The 23,007-nt window shown below is 54.4% G+C and overlaps 6 protein-coding genes across 6 annotated transcripts; 5 read left to right on the top strand and 1 right to left on the bottom strand.

Moving 5' to 3' along the window:
- Window positions 1–1,018: 1,018 nt before the first annotated feature.
- B0T15DRAFT_494066 (uncharacterized protein) lies at window positions 1,019–2,186 on the top strand (the record flags this gene model as incomplete). Its single annotated transcript, XM_062866990.1, has 4 exons — window positions 1,019–1,133; window positions 1,271–1,386; window positions 1,564–1,666; window positions 1,705–2,186. 4 exons carry the CDS (start codon window positions 1,019–1,021, stop codon window positions 2,184–2,186), a joined length of 816 nt encoding a protein of 271 aa, XP_062721716.1.
- A 1,097-nt stretch (window positions 2,187–3,283) lies between these two features.
- B0T15DRAFT_511797 (uncharacterized protein) lies at window positions 3,284–4,520 on the top strand (the record flags this gene model as incomplete). The annotated part of the gene is made up of 3 exons (XM_062867938.1): window positions 3,284–3,695; window positions 3,746–3,781; window positions 4,102–4,520. The coding sequence occupies 3 exons, from the start codon at window positions 3,284–3,286 to the stop codon at window positions 4,518–4,520; spliced, it is 867 nt and encodes a 288-aa protein (XP_062721715.1).
- Window positions 4,521–7,869: 3,349 nt separating this feature from the next.
- Window positions 7,870–9,566, top strand: B0T15DRAFT_435256 (uncharacterized protein). Its single transcript, XM_062865811.1, has 4 exons — window positions 7,870–8,468; window positions 8,531–8,789; window positions 8,854–8,949; window positions 9,008–9,566. Exons 1-4 carry the CDS (start codon window positions 8,042–8,044, stop codon window positions 9,456–9,458), a joined length of 1,233 nt encoding a protein of 410 aa, XP_062721714.1. The 5' UTR covers window positions 7,870–8,041; the 3' UTR covers window positions 9,459–9,566.
- A 716-nt stretch (window positions 9,567–10,282) lies between these two features.
- On the top strand, window positions 10,283–12,576 carry B0T15DRAFT_575174 (uncharacterized protein). Its single transcript, XM_062870980.1, has 2 exons — window positions 10,283–10,826; window positions 10,889–12,576. The coding sequence occupies exons 1-2, from the start codon at window positions 10,635–10,637 to the stop codon at window positions 12,119–12,121; spliced, it is 1,425 nt and encodes a 474-aa protein (XP_062721713.1). The 5' UTR covers window positions 10,283–10,634; the 3' UTR covers window positions 12,122–12,576.
- A 4,586-nt stretch (window positions 12,577–17,162) lies between these two features.
- On the top strand, window positions 17,163–18,462 carry B0T15DRAFT_511793 (uncharacterized protein; the record flags this gene model as incomplete). Its single annotated transcript, XM_062867937.1, has 2 exons — window positions 17,163–17,274; window positions 17,390–18,462. 2 exons carry the CDS (start codon window positions 17,163–17,165, stop codon window positions 18,460–18,462), a joined length of 1,185 nt encoding a protein of 394 aa, XP_062721712.1.
- A 1,633-nt stretch (window positions 18,463–20,095) lies between these two features.
- On the bottom strand, window positions 20,096–22,519 carry B0T15DRAFT_214671 (phosphate-repressible phosphate permease). The gene is made up of 4 exons (XM_062862718.1): window positions 22,135–22,519; window positions 21,748–22,074; window positions 20,537–21,691; window positions 20,096–20,469 (listed from the first exon to the last, which is right to left on the bottom strand). The coding sequence occupies exons 1-4, from the start codon at window positions 22,205–22,207 to the stop codon at window positions 20,267–20,269; spliced, it is 1,758 nt and encodes a 585-aa protein (XP_062721711.1). The 5' UTR covers window positions 22,208–22,519; the 3' UTR covers window positions 20,096–20,266.
- Window positions 22,520–23,007: the final 488 nt, after the last annotated feature.

Genomic DNA, 23,007 nt, shown 5'->3' with positions numbered 1-23,007 from the left:
TTCCGCGATAGCTGCCTTCCGCCTTGGGCCTTCGGCCCTGACCAGTGACTCCAACCCTTCGCATTCCCACATTCCACGCCATCGCGCGGGCAACCGACTCTCTTCTTCGATCTTTAGCCATCAGCCTTTCATTCGTCACAGATTGAAATGCAAGAGAAAATTGCTCCTTTGCAGGTCGAGAATGCATTCTTTAATGGTCAGTCGGCTCAATTATCAAAAGTCACCAACTCGCGAACCATCCGCACATCGTCTTCTCGTCCGCCCCGGCCTGGTTACGCGGGGGCTGTCCGGCAAAGCCGAGCACCCCTGCGCGACCAGTTGATCGGGCCAGCCTAAGCATGCTAAGAACTGCTACGCGGCTGCTGCGCCGGCGAGACGGGAGCAGGTGAAAAGCCACCCAAAAGGACGCCACCCCGGTCCGAAGTCAACATATCCCTGGTGATAATTTCGTCAACCCAGATCACGACACAGTCTGCCTCAAACCAAGCAAGTGTCAGATTGCTTACGCCCTCGGGTCAATGTAGCTGCGTATAGTGTAAGTCAAACCAGTTATAAGCGAGCAGGGACCCTCCACGACAAGTTACGGACAACTAAGAATCGCAGATCATATTTCCCTCGTACGATGTTAGATTCATCAATCGGCCCATATGCCTCAGACGCTCAGCGGATAACACCATTGCGACGGAAGGTATATTGCTCACGCCTTCCTACGACGGCACACCCACGGCTTACCCCTACCCTCCACGACAGCACACCGAAAGATTGCTAACTAGTCATTAGGGCACGCATACAATGTATCCGCCTGTCTATCTCTCGCTGGACAGCTCGTGGCATTGTCCCGAGTCTTACGTCCGACCGTGTCACTCCCTTATCCAATTCGTTCCCTCGTCGATCCCGCTCTCTCATCGACGTCCGCTCTCTGTTTCCTGTCAGCATTGTAGCACCTGGTCAACGAACAGACACTATGGCCAGTACAAGACATCAGAGGAAGCAGATGACCAGGGTGGCTAGTGCAGCCATGGGCACAGACACATCCCAGACCTCGGACACCAACGCCACTAACCAAGAGGGTACAGTACATGCAAAGGACCTCAGGGACACCGTGCCCAAGACAGACGACAGGTCTGAAGAAGGTACGTCGCTCCAAGCCACACTTCGCACCCTCATATATCGAGCCGGCTCCGGGCCGCAGTTCCCCTCTAAAATACCCCTTACCTCAACATCAATACAACCCCTACCCGTGGATGGATCCGCGGCTAACCTGCTCCAGATGTCTCTTCTATAGCCACGCCGGTCAGCCGCAACACGTCACTGGATTTCATCTCTTCGCCAACGACGCCTCTTACACTCAGTCCAAGCGATGTCGCATATCCCGGACCGGGAGAGGTTCGTGAACGCGATAGGGCAAAGCAGCTGTTCGACGAGTCATTTCCAAATGGCCACCATCATGTGGAAACATCGGGAGAACAGTTGCTCTGCGGGCTACGGGCGCTACAGCACAGCATCCGCTAGCAGCTCGGCGTCGACACACCCGACTTAGACACACTGATGGCTCTCGCACAGGCGTTGCCGACCAGTGATTTCGAAACGACGAACGGTGAATACGCCCGTGACAACGCAAACAACTTCAATGGCGACCAGCTAGCCTATGTCCTCCGGGAATGGGGTTCGACACAGGGTCGAGAACTGTAACTTGGGTTCAAGAGGCGAACGACAACTATTACATGACATTCCCCGCAAATGACGGGTTCCAGAGCCCGAAGCTGGTGTGGATAGCGTATACTACCAGCCACTACGAAGGCATCGCGTACGGCAAGCCGAAGAGGGCCGCCGCTACTCTGGCAAACCCGGCGATGAAGAGGTTCGCGATGTCCATTCCTGACAATCCGAGACCGCTGCCCGAGCCTGTCTCGAACGATTACGCCATCATGCCTGGCTTGGACGATTACGGCATCGAGCGTTCCGCCGAGTATGACAACGATGACTATGTGGACAGCGAGAACGACGAATGGGATGGCGACCTGCCAGACGTTGCTGATCGTGGTCGGGTTGACGGCATCGAGAAAGATGCAGCCTTGAGCGAATGGGACGAGTCCGACGGAGTTGTAGACGAAGGTCTCGAGGAAGTCGACATAACAGCTCCGCCTCTCTCTGGCCGTCTAGCCGATGACACTTCCGAGCCCTGAGATCTCGTGCTTAACGTTATCACCAGTTACGATCGAACCGTCCGCTTCCTGCTGCAGGAAGCGGGCCTCGACAGTGAAGAAGCGAACAGCGTCCATCTATCCGGTTTCCTCTCTGCCCAGATGACTGTGTCCCTGCAACTCGGCACTGCAAAGTGGAAGAGCATCAAGAGCAACATCGCGAAGGCCCAGAGAGCGGTACCACTGGTCATGAGATCGTGGTTGTGTAACGACAGCGTGCACCTCTTTGTCGCACACGACATCGACGGCATACCTTTAACTCCTTGCAGGCTACTATACTATGCCTTACGCCCCCAGCCCCAAGATCGGTCGTCAGGCATTGAGAAACAGCAGATCCGCATCTCCAACGCCGCATCGGACCAGCACAGGCCTGCCCGCGACCAGGAGTGGCGCCGGAGATAGTGCCTCGCCCTCCTCCTCCAGTACCACGCTGCGCTGAACCCATCCGACCTCGCAACTGTCATGGTCTGGCTGGCGCACCTCGACGTGTCGGTCCCGCTGTCCGAGGCAGAAGTCCCTGAGCCTGACGAGTCCGTTCATACCCTCTACCCTTTCGTCCTTGACGTGCTGGACCACCTGCGAGATCTCGAAGATATCGAGGCCGAGACAATGCATCCTTCCACCGGCCGTCTTATGACTGAGCGAACTACGGGACGGTGGGCACTCGTACTTTGTCTCCCGCCGAACAAGACTGGTATCAACAACGTAGTAGCCCAAATTGAAAAAACGAGGAATGTGCATGGTCCTAGCTTCTTCATCGAACAAAGGGGACCTTCCAACTGCCCAGGTCTTTTTAGGCAATGGTCGCTTCTCCAAAGGTCCACGACGCAAATGGAATCCGGATCCTTTCCTTCTTGTTGTTTGTGAGACCCGGCCAACCGAGCGGTATTCTAGGATCATACAGGGGGAAGTCCGCTCGCACCTGTATTCCCTGACGAACAAAGATCCGGGACTTATCTAATTACACCTCTGTTCGACTATCAAGCCCACTCTTTCCTCATGCCAATTTCAAGTATGGGATTGATGTCGAACAACAAATCTCGGCATCCTGTGAGTCAATCCAGGCAGTTCAAAAAGAAATGATCGAGATCGAGCAACTTATCGACCCTACATCGGACACTACGGCGACCATCCTCTGCCGCACTTCACACCCGAGGCAATCGGAAATCCGCCGAGCGATACCCCAAGCCCTTAATATCCTCGACGCTCTTAAGACTAACGTCCACGGCGGTCAGCGTTTTTCAAGGCTCCGTATTGTCCTCGAAGCAGTCTCAGCTGTTAAACAACCTCTTCGGTCTCGCAAGGTGTTCGATGAACTCTCCGACGGAGTTATTTTCGCCTCGGCATTGGACCGGATTGTTCGAGGGCCTGAAGACGTCGACATCATTCTTCAAGAGACTAACCAGCGCCTGTTCATCCTTGGCGAGAGTTGTGACTGGGAACAAGTAACGCCCCAAAATATGGAGCGATACAAACAAGAACTCGAGGATGGTAAGTCTTCCTGGCTTCGAACTCCCACTCCCCACCTAACCTCTTTCTAGGTCTTGGCCTCTCGGCTAGCACACGCTTCAAGGGAGGTACCACCAGCTTCGGAAACGTGCCTATGCTCTCTAGGACGATGATCCCCAGCGGCTAGCCCTCGTTGAGATCTCAAGCAGAATCCTACAGCAGTTCGACGTAGTGATATTAGTTGCTCGAGTGTCTCCTCCACCCCGGGGGGTCGAGGCCGCTCAGATAGCTCCAGCAGACTGGAGGCGGTGTCAGGAACAGCTCGCATTAATGAAGCGGTTTCTCCCACCAAGGCTCGAGACCAGGACGCTCTTGTTCATGGCTATATCAGCTGTGCATGTCAACCAACATTACCAGCTGGTTTCAGAAGAACTAAGAAAATGGCAAGGAAAGAGATGCTTCTTGGCTACTGTATCCGTCGACCGATTTGCAAGAACAGAGGCCGCGCTAAGCCAACTGCTCCAGCTCCTCCAGCCACACCACGCGGTAATGTCCCTGGCCTGGCCGTACGACCCTGGGCATGATGGGCGCCTGGACATCAACGCTCTATGGAGGACAGCAGTATCGAGCCAGGTTCGAAGTCCCGACCCCCGCACTGTTCTCGGGTGGAGGATCTGGATCAATGGCACCGGTATCCTGCCTGAGTGCCGAGGGCTGGTGCTAAGCATGCTACAACAGTTCGAGAGCTTCGTCCGTACCCTCACCAACCTATTTCGGCGAGCATGGAACCGTGGACGCCACGGCCAGCCATACCGCCTGATTGAGAAAGTTTCCCCAGACGATATACGCGACTTCTTTCTCGAGTGAACCGACCTCCAGGCAGGGGGCACATCGAAGTCGTTGTCCGAGATGCGAACGATGCGGTACGGGGTCACCCGGACCGGCCGCCAACTGCCAATTCCATATGCGACTGTTTGGCGGATGAGGACTGTCACTGCCCCACTCTATGCACCTGTGACTGCATGCACTGCCATCAGAAATGTCTAGGAACACGGTCCGATGGATCGCGCTGCCAAAACAGGTCCTCTCCTGGCCAGGCTACATGCAACTCATGCCGTAAAATGAAGAGCTCGCTCCAACATTGCCAGAACAGCATCAACGGCAAGCCATGTGGGAATTCCTCTGGTGGCCGGAAAATATGCGAGTCCTGCCTCGGAATGAAGAGGCCGCTCCGACACTGCCAGAACGTCATTAACGGCAAGGTCTGCAATAACAAATCCTATACACAGTCCCGTTGTTTCCGATGTCGCCATGTCGCAGATCAGGCCAAGGACTGTGAGTACTTAGGCTGTCCTTCGAAACGGTGTATGCCTGGCATCATGCTTTGCCGGCCACATTATAACGAATATCGGAAATGGCTTCAGATTCATAGCTTCAAGGCGGATCCAATTACGTGCAGAGAGTTCCTCGTGTCTTTGGGAGGTACCATTAGAGAGAATGAAGACAATCAAGAGCAAGGAGAGGAGGGAGAGGAGGGAGAGGAGGGAAAGTAGATCGAAGACTCAGATGACGAGGATTGACCTGGTACGGATGGGGAGCTTTGCTCCCTGCTGAATGGGATCTCGTGTTGCTTTTGCCGCCGTCTGTTCCCTAGGGAGCAGATGCTTCACGCTCTGCAGGTTCAACAGTGCCCTGAACTGCTCGAACTTCCTCCGGGAGAGTTGCTTAGTAAGCCCATCTGCAGGCATGTCAGCCGTACGTAAATACGACACTGAAACGTTCCCTTTGCGTGTTCCTGGTGCGCCTATAAGTATGGATATCGATATGGCGTAGTTAAGTGCTAATTCTCTTGTTCTCCCTAACCACCAGACGAATGGTTTGCTGGATATTATAGAAGATTTCCTACGGTTGGCCTAGTTCTAGGCGCACGTTACGGTAGAGGCGCTAACGTTGCAATGGTCTCGCGCGTAGTTAAGGTAAGTGTAAGAAGCTCCGCCTCCGTATATAACGTGGTTACCGTATTTTAACGAGCGGCCTTCTAGCTAACCAGCCTACTAAACATTATTATAATGAATTCCTAGGAGGAATTACGCGTATTAGGATTATCCGCGAACAAGGAATTGTATGACGAAACCACAGGCAGTCCTGCCTCTGAAAGGGTTCGCCGGTCGAAGGTATCTGCTGGTCGGACTGTAGGTCTCGGTGAAGCCAAAAGGTTCACAACAATGCAAGTCGCAATATCTGTATAGTAAGGTAGGGCTACTCTACTATTTGTATTGCTAACTAGAGAACTCTCAGAGTCTTCTAGAACGAATGGCTAGCTGCCCTATATACTACGGTTTTTCCATGGATCACTGCTTGCCTCTGGTGATCCCTCATACTGGATCACCTTGGATCACTAGTGATCCTTTGTGAGCCTTATAGCTGGATCACCAAGCCTTCCCTATGCCAAGCGTGATCCTCTTCTGATTGGTCCGTATTTGGACCGGAATGATTGGACGCGGGCGCCGCCCGCGGGCCATGCAGGTCGGCCCCACCGGCCTCTGCAGGTTAATTCATGACAAGGGCTCTGGGAGTCCTCCAGTGAGCAATACAAGCAATAGCCTCTACCTATTGTACAGACATTGCGGCAAGCATTGTTGTGAACCTTTTGGCTTCACCGAGACCTACAGTCCGACCAGCAGATACCTTCGACCAGCGAACCCTTTCAGAGGCAGGACTGCCTGTGGTTTCGTCACAAGTAGCTACTACCTTACTATATAGACATTATGACTTGCATTGTTATGAACCTTTTGGCTTTACTGAACCTCACTCCATTGTTGCGATACCTTTATATTGTCCCTTTCAGAGGATTGGGGCAAGAGATTCGTCACAGATTGGGAAGATTAGGAACAATGCCAAGGAGTGTTGTTCTAAATGTTCTAGAGGTCTAGGTGCGAGGATACCTAGGGGAGGAAGCTATATTATATCTACCATTCTATTACTCGTTTAGATAGCTAGCTGCCTTAGTAAACAATTTAAGCGGTAGCCTTTACTCTACTATACAGACATTGTGGACTATAGTGTCGTGAATCTTTTGGCTTCACCGAGACCTACAGCCCGACTAGATTACCTTGGACCGGCGAACCCTTTCAGAGGCAGGACTGCCGAGGTTTCGTCACAGGACCTTTTCCTCTTTTTTTCCTCAGGCTTAGTTTACTGGAATTGAGTTCCACGAACAGCTGGCTTGACCGTGTTGACTGCACCTTACCGTCACACTTGGTAGGGCTTCCCTCATTGGACTTTGGCCTGCTGTGGCTACGGCTGCATGTTTACAATAGGTGGGCCTCCTTAACCCTCCAAGTCTTGGCCTGGTTTTTTATTTATTACACTAGGCTTTAGAAACGCAGTCTCGCCATCATTTGACCTTTCCTGCCCACTTTCGAATTCCATCGCGATTAATGCCTATCATAGGTAGGACGCGGGCTGGATCTGGATGGCTGGTCCATTGTCGTTCAACAAACCTTGGAGGTTCCCATTACAAAGACAAGTGACGGGAAGCCCTCCGGCGCAGCGCGGCAAATTGCGCAAGAAAGGGGGGGAGGTTGCAATCCGGAAACACGACACGTTTTTTAGGTACTGTACATTTACACTGATCTTTCGGCATCATCTCCGGACCACCTAAGCATAGTACGTTTACTACTTACAGTACTAGAGAGCATCTTCCATTACTTCTCGACTCTTGTTCAACAGTGGAAGTTCACAACGGATTGTATGGAGAAATCGAGGGACCCGTCGCTACTCATCCCTTTCAAGATGGCTTGCAGCTGCTGCGCCCGTATCCAGGAGTGAAGCTTGTGGAGACGCTCGGAGCATGAATGCGACCACCCATGGCTCAAGCCTCAACAGCTCACTCAGCAAGAGAAAATGCAACATTGGATGAACTGAGTGGTATGATTTTTCCGTGGGTGTGAGCTACTTGCACCATGCACCAGGGTCCACGATCCCGTCCTTGGGAATAAGTCGGCGCCCCCCCTGCTTTCGAAGAACCGCGGCAACGGAACAGAGAAGAAACCCACCTACTAATGCATTAGAATGGCACGAGACTGCAACATGGAACACTGCATGCAGCCGAAATGCGTAGGACAGCCGGGCTCTTTCATGCGCAATTGATGGGACGTGCAGGATGCAGAAGGCAATCGTTTGGACACCGGGGCTCGCCAATAAGAACTACCTTCCGGACTCTCGGGTTGGTTCTCTTCCCTTGCTTTTGCAAATCTTTTGTTTAAACTGCAGAGGACCCTGGATCCCCATGAGGGTGTTTCCAGCTTCCCTCTTGCCGATCGACTCCAGCAATCCGGGGTGGTGATCTGCCTACAGGCAGATTGGCGGGAGATCTGCAATCGAGAATGTCTAAGCCATCAGGGGCCGCGTCGACTACGATCGATCCCGCTCGGGCAGCCGAGAGCAACACAGCCACGATCATCGCAGTCGTGACCATTTTCCATGCCATCGCGATCATCTTCGTGTCGCTGCGCGTCTATGCAAGGGCCATCGTCATCAAGTCGTTCGGCTTTGATGATATCTCGATTCTGTTGGCTGCACTATGTGCGTTAGGCGGTTGGATTGTGTTCATCATCCAGTCGCGATACGGGTTGGGCAAGCACCAGGACACGATTTCGAGGGAAGACATGGTCACCTTCCAACATGCCGCCTTCTGGCAGTCCATCATCTCGGCCACCTGGGCCCTCGGTTTCCTGAAGATATCGATCGGCTTCAATCTCCTGAGACTCAGTTCCAGCAGATGGTTTAGGGTTAGCCTTTGGGCAACGATAGGTATTTTGACCCTTCCTGACTCCCTCTTACACGCGCAACCGGTATCTAACGCCGGTGATCAGTCTTCGTCTGCTGTTACACATTCATGGGCATGATGACGTTTCTGCTTTACTGCAATCCCATGGAAGGCTTCTGGAACAAGACCGCTGGGGCCAAGTGCTATCCGCTGCCGTTGTTCGTCACGTTTGCCTTGATCAACACTTCCTTTAACATCTTTACCGACGTTCTCTTCGCGACCTTCCCTGTCCCTATCATTTGGACACTGAAGATGAAGCGGAAACTACGCATTTACTTGATCGGCATTTTGAGCTTAGGATACTTGTGAGTTTTACCCTATTTCTTTCCAGCATGTCTTGGGTGATAGCTAACACAACGGCCCGTCTAGCGCTGTGGTAATGGGCATTGTGAAGGCCGTCTATCAGATCGCGTATGCGAAGGAAGCCGACAAGACCTTCCGCCAAAGCGTTCAGTTCTGGGGATTGTAAGGCTTCTCAACATCAACCATATTAGTGTAACACTACTGACTTTGCTCCTCCCAGCCTCCAACTAAACATCGGCATGATCGCGGCTTGTGCAACTTCCCTCAAGCCTTTGTTCAAGCGAATCCTCAAGCTCGGCTCAAGCTACCCCTATAACACGCCGGCATACGGTTCTCGATACGGTTATGGCACGCGCTCTCGAGTTACAGGACTTAGGAAAGGGACGGAGACGGGCAAGGGACAACAGGGCGGGAACTTTCAGGGCACGGTCAACGAATATGAGTTGGAGAACGGGATACGTAGCGACGGGAACATGTCTAATGGAAAGGGCGAAACATTCAGCACGGCGACGAGCTTCTACAAACATGGATCGGCAGATGGGTCCGGGAGTGAGGAGAGGATCCTCGGTGCGGCCGGCGTGATGCCGCAGCCGCCGCCGCATGCGATAACAACTGACGAGGCGGCGCACGGCATTGTCATGACCACGGAAGTGAGGGTTACTGTGAAGTAGCACCGCGGCAGGCAGTCCTGAATGGATAACGATGAAGATCACGTATTGTACAAGTAAACCAGCAGATTACCTTAGTTTGGTCTGCGGCTGAAATTGATGTTGACCTAACTTGCCTAGTTCCCGGCTTGACCTGCTATCTCCATTGCGAACCCCAGCTTCCCGCTCGCGATAGAAGAGACCGGCGTCTTAGCAAGCGCTGTGGAACGGGGACCCCGGTCCGCGGCTCCGGCTCCCATGGCCCGTTTGATGGATTCGCATCGTGCCATCCTTTTACCATCTGAAGGGTCTCGACTCGGAGTTGCTACTACACTAGACCGACTCCCTTGAGCTTCTACAGCTGCTTGACGGTAATAACGCAGCCAGCAAACCGCAGCTCCTCGAATCTGGTATAGCAGAGCGGGGCCCGCGATTTCAGAGAGGTTGAAGTTGCGACCGAACCACATGCATAATGCGCGAACCATCTCCGGTTTATTAGCGCCATTCGTACTCCGTGTAACGTTGGAGTTCCCACCCGCCCTTTCTTTTCATAACCCAAAGCCAGTAACAACACAACTTGAACCTGCTCTAAGATCAGCATGTTTACACTTGCACGTACCCAACAGATGAGAGCTAGACGCAAGTAACGTACACTGGAGGGCAGAAACGAGCAAGGAGAAAGGAGCGCAACATCCGGGCCATTGCCCGCAATGGGGTTACATGCGGAAGCGAGGCGACGACCAACCTGCAGCCTGCTGCAGGAAACGACAAGGGGACTTTTACCTGCCCCTTGAAGCAGTTGCAATGCCCCACTTGCGAAGGATCATTAGCTACCTCGCAGAGTCGCAGAGCATGCAAATGAGCGAGGAGGCACTGACTATGCCTATCGCCTACCTCGCGATAGCTCTCGGCAGAGTTCGACTCTCCTCGGCAGTGCAGTTGGGTTGGCCATGCGCCCATTGTCAGGAGAAGCGGTAATTGCCAATCGCGAACTCCCGACCGACATGGTCCCATCCAGTCGGCTGCTCTCGGAGGTTTCCCACGTGGGTGACCGTCCATAAGAGTGCACTTTGCCGCACCCGATGCAGCGACCGAGATCCGAGAAGAGCACCCGACTTCATCTCGACATACAATCACATCTGGGCAGTTGGTTAACTGCGTCCATTCATTTTAGTCGAAGAGCCATATCGTGCATCACCAATGGCCTCCATACTAAGACTCGCTGGTGGTCTCCTTGTCGCGGCCTCAGCCGTCGCTGGATGGGACTTCCCGCAGATCATTACCAGAGACGTTGCCATCATTGGCGGCGGTGCTAGTGGCGCCTACGCTGCTGTCAAGTTGAAGCAAGACTACAAGAAGAGCATCGTGGTGGTTGAGAAGGCCGGCCGCCTGGTATGTCACATCCGCGACCTGGACGTCAAAAGAATCGCCGCGCTGACACAACCCGCCCTTAGGGAGGCCATGTTTCCACCTACGATGACCCCAAGACAGGCTTGCCGTTTGACTTCGGCGTGCAGACTTTCAACGACTACGACCCGGCCAGGGCTTTTTTTGCACGCATGGGCATCGAAGTCGGCTCCGCGCCCCGCACGGCCCTCACGTCGAAGTACGCCGACTTCACCACCGGCGCGGCTGTCAACTTCACCCCGCCTGCCAACGCCGACAGGACCGCGGCCCTGGGGCGTTTCCTGAATGCTACCGCAGCCTACGAGCAGTACACGTTGCCAGGCTACTGGAAGTTTCCCGCTCCCGACAAGATCCCCGCCGACCTGCTGCTGCCCTTCGGCCAGTTCGTCGAGAAGTACCAGCTCCAGGCCGCCGTCAACCAGGTCTTCCAAATCACGGGCATGGGTGTCGGTGACATGGTAAACACCCTGACGATGTACGTGCTTGCTGCCTTCGGCCAGCCCATGATCCGCGCCTTCATCGGCCAGGGTGCCACCTTCACGCCCACCTCGCACCGTAACATCGCGCTGTACGAAGCCGTGTCCACCCTCCTCGGCGATGACGTGCTCTACAACACCACCGTCGTGCAATCTCTGCGCACGCCGATCGGCCACACCCTCTGGGCCAAGGACGCCTTGGGCAAGAGCACCATCATCATCGCGCGCAAGCTGCTCATGGCCATCGAGCCGACCCCGGAGAATATGGACCCCTTCAACCTCGACCTGCAGGAGCAGTCCGTCCTCTCCAAGTTCGACTACTCCAACGTCCACGCCGGCATCGTCTCGCACCCGTCGCTGCCCGTTAACGTGTCGGTGGTCAACACGCCCGCCGCCGCGGCCCCGGCCAACTACCTTGCGCTGCCCAAGTCCAACTTCAACGTCCGCTTCGACTACATGGGCTCCGGCTCCGACCTCTTCCGCGTGCTGCTGGTCGGCGACAAGAAGTTTGACCAGGCCGCGGCGCAGGAGCTCGTCCGCCAGAACTTTGCCGGCCTGGTCAAGGCCGGCACCCTGCCCGCCACTGCGGACCCGTCCGGTGAGCTGCAGTTCCGCGCCTGGGCCAACCACGGCGCCATGCACATGCGCGTGTCCGCGGCCGAGCTCAAGAAGGGCTTCATCCAGAAGCTGTATGCTCTGCAGGGCCACCGGGAGACGTGGTGGACTGGTGGCGCGTTTGCCGTGCAGTTCCAGTCCATCCTCTGGGCGTACGATGATATCCTGTTGCCCAAGATGCTGGCTTGAGGAAGTGGAAGATGTTGGGTGGCAAGCTGGGAAAAGGGGGTTGGTTGATCAGAGTTGGTTGATGCATGCTATACTAAGAACAAAATATCCGTAATATTGTCGACTCATCTAAATACATACGACATCGGGTTGCAGTGTGCCCCTCTGCGCCTCTTAAGCATCGGCTCCTTCCTGCCCTCGTCCTTCAATGTGCCCCCGCGGAGCCTGAGGCTGCGATTGTATCGTGGGCAGAGCGACCACTAGAAAGTGCATCCGGCGAGAGGCCCCTGCAGTCGCTGGGCTACAGAAGCAAACCACACGGTCTGACTGACGGGCCTACTGCTGCATGTAGAGGAAGGTGCTTCTGAGACGAGGCCGATACGATAGGACTCATAATTCCATTGATCGCCGGCCGCTTGGGGAACAGAAACTAGTCCGGCAACTACCTTATAGAGTACGATGCTTCTTTTTTGGCGTGACACAGTTGTTTATTGTAGTACACGAATGCCATATTATCATGGAACTGGAACTGTTAGGTCACGTGAGAAAGAAGGAGCAGTAGAGTGCTAGATGGCAAAGCGCTTGCCACTTCAAAAGAAATGCACCGGCGGCCAAGGAAGGTGCTACCTCGCGCCGTCTCTTCTGGTGACTCAACCTCATCGGATGAGAATATTCGAGTCCAGATAACAATGTACTGGAGCACCTGACAGTCTGAGCAGTAACCCTCACGGTACACTATCGTCCACTCCGACAGGCCATCTATATCATATATAAGGGCCATCTCTTAATTGTCTGAAATCCCCCTTACCCAAGCATCCAGCATTCTCTCCTCGCTACCTCTGGCTAGGTAGAACACGCCCTCTCCTGCACGTCACAGCCACCATCGCTGCAGCTAGGCCACGGCTCGTACGGTTCATCTCTCAACGATCAGCTTGCTCTTTGTTGGCATTCATTCTCATTCCCATTCTCATTCCCATTCTTCCCATTACTGATCAGCACCATGTCTCAGTAGCCACCTAATTTCCCAGAGCAAGAGCTCGACAGGTGGTTTCTCCCTGTTAAAACAGTAGCAGCAACCCGACCTCCCGTCATCGGCACCAAGCATTCTGGGCACCGACGATGTTTGGACAAATTGGAGACCATCGAAAAAAAAAGTCCAAATTCAAGGCAAAAGAGTGACTGCTCTGAGGGACGATAGCGGACGTGGCAGACAACGCAGTGAGCTGCTCACCGGCGCCGCCGCTCTTCATCTCCCACCACGGGGATCATGCCACGCTACTACCGGCCAGATGTGCGTTGCAACTCCCTCCTAGGCTCCCTGACCGGCGGGAGATTCCAAGCGGCAACCGACTTGCAACTGCTCCGATTTCTAGTCGGGCGTGTTAAGACAATGGACCAAAATTCGCCCTCCTCATCATCAACTCCGCTTTGGTCTTCCAGGAATCACTACATCTACACGGCACTCAGCTTCCGGTCGGATCACACCGCACCAACCGCTCTCACCGAGCCAGCGACGGTAAGGCTCCCGCGAGACCAGCTCTCCGCCGCGACCGTTCTTCTCGCGTTGCGATTTAGTATTACTATTGATGTGCTGACGTCTAATTTCGTCACCAGTTGTACCGAGAAATGCGGAGCCGTCAAAACTGCGAGTCCACAACAAGATACCGGAGCGGCAGCTGGAAGAAGCCATCCACGAAAAGTGAAGATGAAGCTTCAAATCGGCTGAGTTTGAGAAAGCTCTAGAAGCTGGGTTGAACCCAGCGCGGTCTTAAAGGCGAGGGCACGATGGAAAGGAGCAGCTGGAATCTAGAGAACTGTACAACATACATCTCTATTCGTCATGGCGACATATACGTGGCGATAAGTGGCTATGATAGTTACATCTTGGAGGAGATGGCGGGGAAGTCGATGTTGTCCTGCTTCGTGTTGTCCTGCGGCGGGCAGTCCTGAGGAACGTGTCGGAGATCAGTGACACTATATTGGTCATGGGACCTGTTACATCAAAACTCGTCATTTGCCTACACTTTCTTGGGGCTAGGAGCGATCTTCACGGCGACGATGGTATGACAAAGTTGCAGGACCAAGTCCAGGGACATGACATGCGAGTCCCTCGCATATGGGCTCGTGTCAAAGGATAGTGATAGAGCCGATGAGCAGTAAGTTATATCTGTCGCCCGTGAATCTGAGCGTTCAAGGCTGATACCCTTGGATAGGCAAGGACGGAGCCCACACGACACAGTGAAGGGGGAATCAAGCCTTATTCCGAAGGACGCATTGGGCTTTGCTTCTGCCACTCCCGCACAGAACAGGGTGGTGGATTGGGTCGCATTCATGCTGCTGGCCTAGGAGACCGGCAGACTGGACGATTTATCCTGAAATCCTCCGGCATGCCGGCAGATGATCTTATCGCTGACGGCTTCCGGCCTCGCAACTGAGATCGCAACATGATCACCAGATACTCTGCAGACGAAGGCGAAGTCATCGCGCGGTTGAAGCATATGCACGAAGTCTTAGTGCACCGATGGTGGTACCTGTGCGAGCAAATCCAGTCTATGATCACCGATGGTCGGACCCTGTGCAAGCGGACCAACAATATCCTCAAGCAGAACCAGATAATCGTGCTCAACAGAAGCATGAACACAAAGGTCACTGTGCCAAACGACCAAGCGGTGTACCCGCAAGAAAACATCTCACCGATACGTCTCGCTTCAGTGGAGCTCGGATATGTTCACAGCGTCAAGACGCAAATTGTTTCAACTTTGTTTCCTGACACTGAAGCAGGCATCATGCCATTCGTTAACATCTGGCTATCGTTCTGGACTGCTCTCGGTAGCATTGCTGTCGTCCTTAACGCCTAGCCTACGTTCGGACTCTTTCTTCGGTTTTACCAGGACTGCTCTCGGTAGCATTGCTGTCGTCCTTAACGCCTAGCCTACGTTCGGACTCTTTCTTCGGTTTTACCAGCCAAAACAGGCAGCCCCCCTAGAACTATTACCCGATCCCTCCGTTCAGTTTGCGCTATGAGCACAGCGCTACCACCCGACAGCACCCGTGACCCGGAATGCAACATCTTCGTTGGCGATCTTGCCCCAGATAGTCAACGAGTACGTGCTGGTATCGCTCTTCCAATGACGATTTCCATCTAGCAAGTCGGCGAAGATCATCACCGATGCCATGACGGAAGCCGGACTCTTCAACCTCAGCGGCGACTGCGGACTGAGTCACATCGTTCGCTTTGTTAAAGAGTGCGGGTGCCTTCTCCAACCCCCTCGGACAATTCTTGACACCTTCATGCCTCCCAAAGGCATTGAACCTCTTTGGGTTTCCCTTCATCGACAACGACTGAGTCAGTTGGGAAGTCGTCAATAAGGGCAGCGAAGGCCAACAGACTCACAAGCTGACTGTCAACCATGGCGAGACTGCCGGTCTGCTGGAGCAGTTGCTCGAAGCTAGCGACGTCTTTACCAGCAGTGTGGGCAACATGCCCGCCAATGCAACCGTGAAGGTCGGAATCATCTCTGTGAGACAAGGGCCCGCCCCCGGTGACTCCTGTCATGGCTGCTCTTCTAGACTATATGGATTCAGACAGTCATATGCTGTCCAACGTTCCTACCATCCTAACCGCCTGTGTTCATCTGATCTTGGATTACGACATCAGACGGACATATGCCGTCCGATGTCTCGGTCGTCCGAACTCGGTATGTCCGTCTGATCACGATTTCACACGCTCCACCTCCGGATGGACAGATGCGGTGCGAAGCCTCACGGTGGCTGGTGGCTTACATGACTTGGGGGGTGCCGCGGGGGTCGGAAGGCGGAGAGGCCATGGAAAGGAGATCCTAACAACACCGCATTTCCCGTCAGGGGTTTACCCTGTCAATTGGACGGAGGACAGGAACTCCTGCCTACCGAGCCTCTACTCCATATGCCACCATCATCTTCCTGACCAGTCGGACGACACTTACCCGGGCGTTTGTCAACCCGAGACCAGATCTGATGCCATCATGGATGTCACGAGGACGAAGAAGAGCATTTGGCTAGTCTACCGTTACAAGAGACCGTTCGAGCACCGAGACAGGACTACTGGGAGCTAGTCAGCTTCGAGATGAAGTCTCTTTCCGGAACCTGTGTTCTATGGTGCTCAAAGTGGCATTTGTTACCCTCGCTATGATAACCATCAGCCAGATGCAAGGCGATACCATCAGCAACTCTCGAGCCCACCTCTCTTGGGAATGTTCACAACAGCTCGGCGGGTACATCCCCACCATCTGACCCCTTGACGACCTGGTGACGAGGTCAATGAGTATCAGGTGAACCCTCATCGCACGTTCACTCAGAACGCTGCCAATTCTTCCAATTCCGCACCGGATGGGTATTACCAAGTAACAGTATCGCAACGAAGGGCGTCTACTGCGGTAACCGCCCTACGAGGAGCTTGATTATACTAAGCAGCCGCTGCTATGACCATATTCTCCGAGCCACGGAGACAGCCCCATGACCTAGCTCACGCTGCCTCCTCAAGCCTCTGGCCCTGGTGCCTCCCATCTTCACGAACTTGCAGTTCCGGCGGTCCTTACGGGGGACTCTGGCATGCACTGGCTCGGCGATGACATCTTGTTCGGCCCGCCAGCTGGTTCCTTTGTCTGTTGACTGCGACATCTTGTGGCCATGTGCGGCGGGGCCTCGGAACTGATTCAGCGAGGGGTGCTGCTGTGACGGACCGTCGCTGCGGCGAGTGCCCCTGAGCAGGCTCCTTCCCAACCCTATGAAGACTACCAACGGCGACATCAAAGCGGCAGGCTGTTCATCTGAACACTACAGCGGGTGCTCTTTCCCGCGAGATGTGTGAGCGTGAACAAACTGAGTGTTCACAGATTAGGGCGGAGTATCACAAGCGCATATCATATTTAACAAACCCGATTTGTGCTTTTTTCCCACCGTCTACCGATTTTCTAACATCCGGCCATTTCACGACGTTGGATTTTCCGGTGATTTTCGTCTTCTTCAACCAACACCACACTCAACGTTCCCGGTCACGGCAGCGAGGTATCCGACAGCAGCCATGGAGCACCAACCCTCTCTTCCCCCATCGACCGCCGAGCAGATGCCGGACGAGATGAATAATCGTTTGCCGGCTCTGCAGCATCGGCCGATTCTGCACCATCTGCCCATGCGTAAGTCAACCCAGACAGCGTATTATCCTTGAGAAGGCTGTTTTCCCTCAACACTCTGCTTTATACCGACCAGAGCCACCCTGAAATTAATGACGTCGCTGACATTTTCAACTAGGTTATCTCGAGAGTCGGCTGGTGCCGGTGACCGACCAAAACTTCGCCGAACTGGCGAAGGAGTGCGCAGACATGTACGACAACTTCGTCGCGTCTGGCACTCCCAACCCCTCGCCCCCGGCCAACAACACGCCCTTCGTAGAGCCGGAGTCAGATTCAATCCTGCACATCTCCCAGCGCGAACTGACTTCCTTCCTCGCGCTGTTCCACCGCCTGACCGTCTCCCCGTTCCCCCACGCCAACGTCGTCCAAAGAGAGGCCAATCTCGCCCACGAGAAGGAGCTCATTTCCCAGCAAGCGGAGGCCCTCGCAAAGCGCGAGGAGGACGTCGCCCGCCGCGAAGCGGCCCTCGCCATGATGCGGGACGACGAGGCCGCCTTCAACCAACAGCTCACCGACGTGTGGAAGCAGGGAAATGACGCCGGGTACAAGACCGGCTTCGAGTTTGGCCGCCGCGAGGCCGTGCCGCTCACCTACCAGCTCCACATTTCCGCGCTCGAGGAGATACACCGCCGCGTCAGGGAGCTGAAGGCTCGGTGCGACCGGTTGGGCGCCCGCGGCATGGGCGGCCGCGGCGGTATGGTGGCCGAGTTGGACAGACTCTGCATCGCGGTTGAGTTTCAGGTGCGCAAGACGCGCGCTGGTTCAGCTCAGAAAGGGCTGGACTTGGAGGATTTGATGCGCATCTCTGGTGTGGAAGTTGATGGTGAGGAAGGTGGTGAGGCGGTCAATTACACCAAGTTCTTGCGCATGGCTGAGCGGAGGAAGAAGAGGATAACCGATGGGGAGGAGAGGAAGGCTATGGAGAAGGAGAGGCAGAAGAGGATGCGTCAGAAGGCGAGAGTTGCGGGTGGTGAAGATGATGGTGATGATGGTGATGATGTCGAGATGGGCAACTCTAACGCGAGCAAGGGGAAGGGCATCGACCGGACTGGCACTACCACGACCGTGAACCAGAACCCCCTATACCCGGCCGCATTCTGGACCCGGGAGTGGCAGGCGAGGCCTAAGAACGACGGGCCGCAGTTCGACAACCTGCCCTCGTCTGACTGGGAATTCGAGAACTCAGATTGAGCGGATATGGATGGATTTTGTCGGATGGACACGATCTGGAGACAGCATTTCGGTTGCTGGAGGGGGGTCCTACTAAGGAGGGACTTTGTACTAGGAGGCATGTTGCATGGAAGCATTGTCTACCACAGGAGATTGTACCCTAGGAGCCGTGGCCCTGGGCTAGCAAGGTAGAACTAACTTAGGACCTAGCTTAGCGTATCTGACTCTCAGTCATTGATGATATACGCATGTCGATGGCTAAAGGCCCCCTGCCAATGCAATGTTGCCTATCCTTTGTGTTCTCCGGTGACGAAGTAACGCGCATCTCAAGCCCCCACGTCGCGTACACCGAACACCTCCTTATCCTTTACGTATTTTACTATCCACTACTACGGGTCATAGGTACCCGTTCCTGAGGAACAAGTGGTCCATAATTCTACGTTGATACGTGTAGGATCTACGCCTTCACCGTTGCCTTCTTCTCATCCAACGTCGTCTGTATCTTGTGATCCTATTCTAATCGCTCACTGAAGAAGTCCGTTTCTAAACCCCTGAGGAGGGCGTCAGACGGTTTCATTGCGCATCGGCCAGAGCGGGTAACGTGACGGTAGGCAGAGAGGATGCCAAGGGCCGTCATAATAATACCCAAAACCTTAATCTGGTACTACCTTGAGTTATAAAGGACCGGCGGCATGGCGCGTTGTGATCTACGAGTATTCTCTAGGAAATGTTTCAATAACGTTAGTCGGGAAGCCTGTTTCTATGCAATCCATTCCCTAGAGAAAGAGTAGTCGTTTTTGACGTTGAGATTCAGTTCAACAACCCCTGAATGGTAATTGCCATTAGCACGAAACCAGCGACAGGGGGGTTCCTGATCTCAAATGTCTTCAACAACAATAAAAGTGCCAAAAGGGTTGACTCAACACAATAAAATGGAGCTTCTTACAATAGGTAATCCTCAAGCTCCTGCTCCCCGATACCACCTCTTCGTTAGAGAAATCGCCAGTTGTGATGTTGAGCTTGAAATCCTGCCGCCGACCCCTGGTCTTGGAGTTTGGCGCTAACAAACAATCCGGGGGCGGATCGGTTGTGCAAGACGCCGTTGTTGTGGTAACGCCCCTTTTGCTTTTGCTGACATCGTGACGTACTGTACCTACCTTAGTTACTAGTAGTTGGTGGTCCCAAAGTCTGGGTGTACGGATACTGTACGTCATTCCCATTCCGGTTCCAATTTTGGTCCACTAACGTTACGGCCTCCAGGTCCTCGAGTCTTGACCGACTCCTCACTCCTCCTTCCCGCACAGTGACATTGCTTCACTGCTTCTTCACCGACTTCCTTCAAAACTGCCGCCAGGGTGTGGGCAGTGCAGGGCGACGGGAAACGGAGCTCGACGGTGGGAGCCAAAATGTCAGAATGGGGGCGTCTCTAGCAGACCTCAATACGGAGTATACCACACAGCGTAAGTGCATGGTTAATGATGCTTGGGGCCTCCAGATCGTTACGGAGTTTTTTTCACAATAGTCGGGTAGGGCAGGCCGCGGATGGTGAAGTTATGAAGGGCCTTGAGAATTAATAGGTGAAGAGTGTGGAGTGTCAGAAGGAACGAAGACTTCCTAGGGTCGAGAATAATGCGACCAAACGACGCCTGGCAACGGTTCATGAATGATCATCTCTATTATAGCCAGAATCCAATATCGCACCTCCTGGGGTATTCTTCAAGCCTGTAAAACGTAAAAGGAAAGATGCAACCTTATCCACAAAGCTCGGCCTTCAAAACACAACTTGCCTAGCATTCACCAACGAACTCCTACAGACGCCCCCTTTTTAGCCCTGGTAGCCCCAGCGAGGGGCGTTGATGATGATGCCCATAAGGCAGCCCGAGATAATACCCGTTACAGGCAGCGTGATGATCCAGCCAAGGTAGATCCACGCGACCATGCGCCAATTGACAGTGCGCCAGGTTCCGGAGCAGAGACCGACACCAACGGTGGCGCCAGTGATGCACTGGGTCGTGGAAATGGGCAGCTCTGTGGACAAGGTTAGTTCTGACTCTGCTGAGCAGTTTTTATGAACAGGAAGGCGGGGGGTGCTTACTCAACCGTGTGGCCAGGATGACAGTGATGGCCGAGCCGAGCTCCATGGAGAAGCCACGAGAGGGCGACTGAAGAGTGAGGCGGTTGCCCAAGTTTCGCATGATGTTGTAGCTGTAGGTCCAGATACCGATCACCAAGCAGGCACCGCCGAAAACGAGAATCCAGATGGGCACCTCGGCCTTGCCCTTTTCCGGGAGCGCGCCATCATTCCAGATCTGGTAGACGGTAGCGTAGGGACCAATGGCGTTCGAGATGTCGTTGGCACCATGAGTGAAGGAAGCGGTGGCAGCCGTCATAATTTGGAGGAAACTGTACATGTACTCGGCCTTGTTGTCGTAATGCGCGGCGTGGGCATGGACCTCATCGAGGTTCGAGGCAAGCTTGTCGTGCGTGCTCTTGGCGTTGACGACTTCCTTGTCGAGTCCGCGGAAGATCAGCCACTTGAAGGCCCACCAGATCATGGCACCCGAATACCACGGAACATCGGGCCTGGGTCCGACGATTTTCTTCGGTGCCTTGCGAACCTCGGCCAGAGGGCTCTGGTTGGGGCGCTTTGTAGATGCGGCATCAGAGCCCTCGCCGTTCGCAGCCTTATCGGCCTTCTCTTGCCCAGGAACGATTTCGACATCGCCGCGTTCCGCCGCCCTCTTCGCCTCGAGTTGCTCTTTGGTCATGCGGCCCTCGTAGTAGTCCTTGACAATAGGCGCCTCACCCTCGGGAGGAGGCGGGGCAGGTCCGCGGCGGAGCAGGAGGAGGCCCATGGGGATGTGGTACCAACGAAGCTGCCAGTCGTCGCAAATGATGAGGCGGTACAGCCACGGCATCAGCGTGACAGCAACGAGCAGGCCGAAGCCCGCACCGACACCGACGATGGTGCCGGCAATCTCAGGCTCGGTGAGATGGATCTCGTAGCTGCCACCCTTCCAGAGGAGCAGCATGCACAGAAGAGCTGCTGTGAGCGCGAAGTAGACCGGAACATAGAACAAGGCCTTCTTGACCGGGTCCTTCCGCATCATGACACCGTACTTGGTGACCAGGAAAATAATGGCAGCAAAGCAAGCAGAGATGCCTGGGGCGATGATCCATGCAAGGAAGACCTGCACCACACCAGAGTTGATGGCACCAGTGCCACCGCCCTTTCCTACCCATTGGACACCTGTATTCTTTGTTAGCTCCGAAGCGTTTTGCAAAATCTCCGTGTGTAGAACTTACCGTTAGCGCCGACGGCAGCAACGCCCATGCCAATGACGCCACCCATGATGGAGTGGGTGGTCGAGACAGGGAACCCGATTTTCGTGGCGATGGTTAGATATACGGATGAAGCCACGACAGCACAGACCATTCCGAGCATGAGCATGGCCGGGGTTTCTTCGAAGAGCGATGTATCAACGACCTTGGTCCGAATGGTATCGGCGACACGTGCCCCGACGCCGACACATCCAGCAAATTCCATGATAGATCCGATGATCATGGCTTGGAAGTAGGTAAGTGACTGGGACGCGACCGACGTCGCCCATGAGTTGGCGACATCATTTGCACCTGCAAGACGCGTCAGAATCTTGTAAACAAACTTCGGGCTTGCTTGCACAAGCTGCTTACCAATGTTCCACGCATCGAGCGCGGCGAATATGGTGCCAATGGCAAAGAGATAGTCAAATTGATGAAGAGGCATCTTGGCGGTGTTGCTTTGCACGTCTGCAGCGGCGTGCTCAGGTGAGACAGCAACTCTGGCTGTTGAAGTTGATCGTTCTGCTGGAGAGAGGGATGCAGACGAGATGCAGACGCGGGCCGGTCACTATGTATTTAAACACGGACAGGGCCTGGACTGGAGCTAGCCATCCGATGAAATCGAAAAGACATCCTCCACGTGGGATGGTGTCGAGCTTTGTGCCTGCCAGATTCGCCTCCACCAAGCAGACTGTGGCGAAGACCCACACCAAGTCCGCACGACCTGCTTGGCAGTTTGGCGCATTCAGTCCTGATCTCCGAGCTTCCAAGTGGGGAGCGATACGGAGGGCTGAGGGTAGTCTTGGCAGGCCGAGTCGGTCGCCATCGGGATCATAGGATGGAGACATCGTTTTCTCAGCCGGCCTCTCAGCTTTCCCCGTGGAGGGAACGTGCTCAAAGGGTCTATCCCAGGCATAGGTGCTCGGTGAGACAAATCGTCTATGTTGGGAAGTCGTATGGCGTGAAAGTTTTGCATTAGCGAGTCGTTAGGTAGCCAAAAGGATGGTGTGTAAGTGCCGAATCAAGCCCTTTTGTTCGTTACGCCAAAACTCTGGCGGGGGCTGTTGTCATGATTTTTGATTCCTCGGCTGAACTGCCCGCCGTCATGGTCCATCTGCGCACCGCACCTCTCAAGCTGCTGAAAGCAACGACCTTTCGAGATAGACTGTTCGTGAGCCAAACTCGTCAGATTCCAACGGTTTGGAACTATGTACATCCGTACCTGTGCTTTGCCCCTGCCAACCA

The sequence above is a fragment of the Chaetomium strumarium genome, assembly GCF_033439665.1.
Source record: "Chaetomium strumarium strain CBS 333.67 chromosome Unknown B0T15scaffold_4, whole genome shotgun sequence".
Lineage (NCBI taxonomy): Eukaryota > Fungi > Ascomycota > Sordariomycetes > Sordariales > Chaetomiaceae > Chaetomium > Chaetomium strumarium.
The sequence above is the reverse complement of the archived record's forward strand: the minus strand, read 5'-3'. Positions and strand labels throughout refer to the sequence as shown.